The sequence below is a fragment of the Anneissia japonica genome, unplaced genomic scaffold (assembly GCF_011630105.1).
Source record: "Anneissia japonica isolate Jap-2015-1 unplaced genomic scaffold, ASM1163010v1 scaffold324_len738069_cov173, whole genome shotgun sequence".
Taxonomy (NCBI): Eukaryota; Metazoa; Echinodermata; class Crinoidea; order Comatulida; family Comatulidae; genus Anneissia; species Anneissia japonica.
In genome coordinates this window covers 425,346-427,984 of record NW_022692196.1, presented here as the reverse complement: position 1 = coordinate 427,984, position 2,639 = coordinate 425,346, and the positions used below count along the sequence as shown (strand labels likewise).

General features: G+C 30.2%; 1 protein-coding gene across 1 annotated transcript in view; it reads right to left on the bottom strand.

Moving 5' to 3' along the window:
- The window catches only part of LOC117100198 (leucine-rich repeat-containing protein 15-like), a 43,420-nt gene extending 42,407 nt beyond the window's left edge, over window positions 1-1,013 (bottom strand). The window contains exons 1-2 of the mRNA XM_033239791.1: window positions 985-1,013; window positions 415-483 (exon numbers count right to left, since the gene is read on the bottom strand). Coding sequence (XP_033095682.1) covers window positions 415-483; window positions 985-995 — 80 coding nt within the window. The 5' untranslated portion in view covers window positions 996-1,013. The remainder of the gene's footprint in view (window positions 1-414; window positions 484-984) is intronic.
- Between the last annotated feature and the right edge of the window lie 1,626 nt (window positions 1,014-2,639).

The window sequence follows — 2,639 nt, the reverse complement described above, 5'->3', positions numbered from 1 at the left end:
CTGCGTAATCACTGTAGTATGTACATATAAAATCTTATCTATCAACTGAAAAGTTATTTAAGCCAATGACACTTTTTCAAACAATCGATAAGGAACTTTTCGTTATTATTATTTTTCTTGCCCAAGACGATCTTTACAACATACCGGTAGTTCCTTTATTCGAGCACTAATTATAATGGAGATTTAAAGAATTGAACAATCCATGAGTCATACAGTACTAACGTGTTATTTATGTGAGCCCAGGAAATTATATACCCCGATATCTTTATGAGTGGATGTAAATTCGTTCAAATACGTAGTTTTAATTTTTAAAAATTACTTGCAAATAAAGTGACAAGTTATAGTAAGGAAATTCGTATAGTGTACAATAATCAGGCTTAATATGGTATAATTGTTAAAGAAAAGCAAACAAACAGTCGAATAAGCGTAGTTAATTCTTCAAATGCATCATCAATAGATTGAATATAGTTGTATTTAGCAGATCTGCAAAAACAAACATTAATATATACATTTAAAAACTTTTGATTTATCAGTATTCCGTCTCTGCGTAGGCCTTTGCAATGAAGATACAGTACCAAGATATCAGAATAGCTTATTAATACTCTCAAATTTTTGACAACTTAAGGAAATGAATTCCCATTGCCATGTGGTCAGGTCGTTTATTTGTTTCTAGGTAAATGATAGAAATAGTAAGTTTTTAAAAATAACTGTCTCTTTTTTCGTTGAAAGTCTATATCTGATGTGTATAACAACATCATATATCTTCCTTATATTTGTGTTGCTATTCTACTATACACCGACTTGTTTATAATTTTATGTTAAATACTTCACAGTTATAGGACTACTATACTATATAATAATGTATTTCGATGACATATAATAAGGCCTATATATATATATATAAATTTTATAGCAACCTCAAGGCATTTTATAGTATATTAGTAAATTAATATATAGTAAAAAAAAAGAAATAGTAATACACACATGTCCCGCATTCCTTTTGGAAACTTCGGTAAAATACTCAGCTTGTTAAAGTCCAGGAATCTATATTAATGTGAAGAAATTCTATAAGAATGCAACATTTTTTTTATTTGCTGTTTGTATACATATTCTGATGAAATCATAATTAAAATTATATCTATCTATAATTAAAAGAAAATCGAAAACCAACAAAAAATATATATAACGGAGCTTCTGCAAATTAAACTACTGTTTGCAAGCAACAAGAAAATTTAATGAAACTAAAGGGTGCGCTCACCCTCCCACTTACCCTCTAGTATGTGAAACGTCGCGATTATTTCGATAAAAGAAACAATTAATATTCATGACAACTAAAAGAAGATCGGCCTAATTATAACGACGTACACCGTAAATAGTTCTAACGTCCAGGAAAATAATTTTAAAGGGCTTTTCCACTAGACAACTCAATTTACTGATAAATTATTGTAAAAAACCAAGAAACTTGACCCAAAAAACTTCATCCCTGTCGGGTTTGTGAAATTTCCACAGCTGATGGAATGAGAATTTCCATGTATCTACAGTATATTAAATTGCAAAGTTTTTGAAACTTGTGATTCCATTATAGTGAGTTACACCGCACGAATCTAAATGCATGACAGGGAATATCCTCCAGTCCATACGGCTATCTATTTAAAACCCATCGTAATACGAAATATTACGACACTGCAAAACAACTGATAACACGGCCAGCAAATTCAGAAATGCGTAGCCATCAGCATGTCCGCGGGACAGGTACTCTGGTAAAATAAAAACGACTGTGAAAGTCATTATTTTCCCTTAATTAAGCTGAAATATGGAATTATATTCACTTCATCGAGTTGGAGACTTTGGTGATCTATGATTTTGTCTTTTTAGACAAGTAGGTTTCGAATCCCATGCGTATCTTGACGTCCTCTGTTTCCTATTGTAATTTCAGGCTTTAAAATATGGGTAATTATAATATAGATTACAGAAAACTACTAAACAATCATTAACAAACTAACAGGTAATATAATTATCAAAGTAAAGGTGGTAATTTAAACTATCTTATAAATATCTTATCTTGTAGTAACAACTAACTAGGATCTATCTTAATAGGATCACCAATTATACTCATCAACACCATAGTTAATGAATCATTCTAAATTACGGTTTTCTTTAATTACACAAATAGACTTAAACAAAAAAAAAAAAAAAACAAGAACGTAAAACATCTGATTTCATCGTTATAGTGACCAGACCTAGCATAATTATGCTTTTTGACATAATTTATACCCGTTTAGCATCTAGCATATGTGCTGGCATAATTTACAATATCTCAAGTCAAGTATGTACCTGAACATTTTTTTTAATGAACTGTATGTTTGATAAAAAAAATTGATACTTTATTTTGACTATGCTGGTACTATATTCAATTCAATTCAACAAAACATTTATTTACTTCCAGAGAACCTCTTATATGTTCTTAATCAAATTGTTTGAAATGCCAAAATTATTTTTAAAGTTGATCCCACAGGTCAAAGATAATCTTCCCGGCCAATCGTATATATCTGGGTGAAACTCTTTCCGCGAATAGATCTATTTGAAAGGTTTTTTGCAATCTTGTATATATTTTTTATTGTAGTCTGCCTGTACCAGCG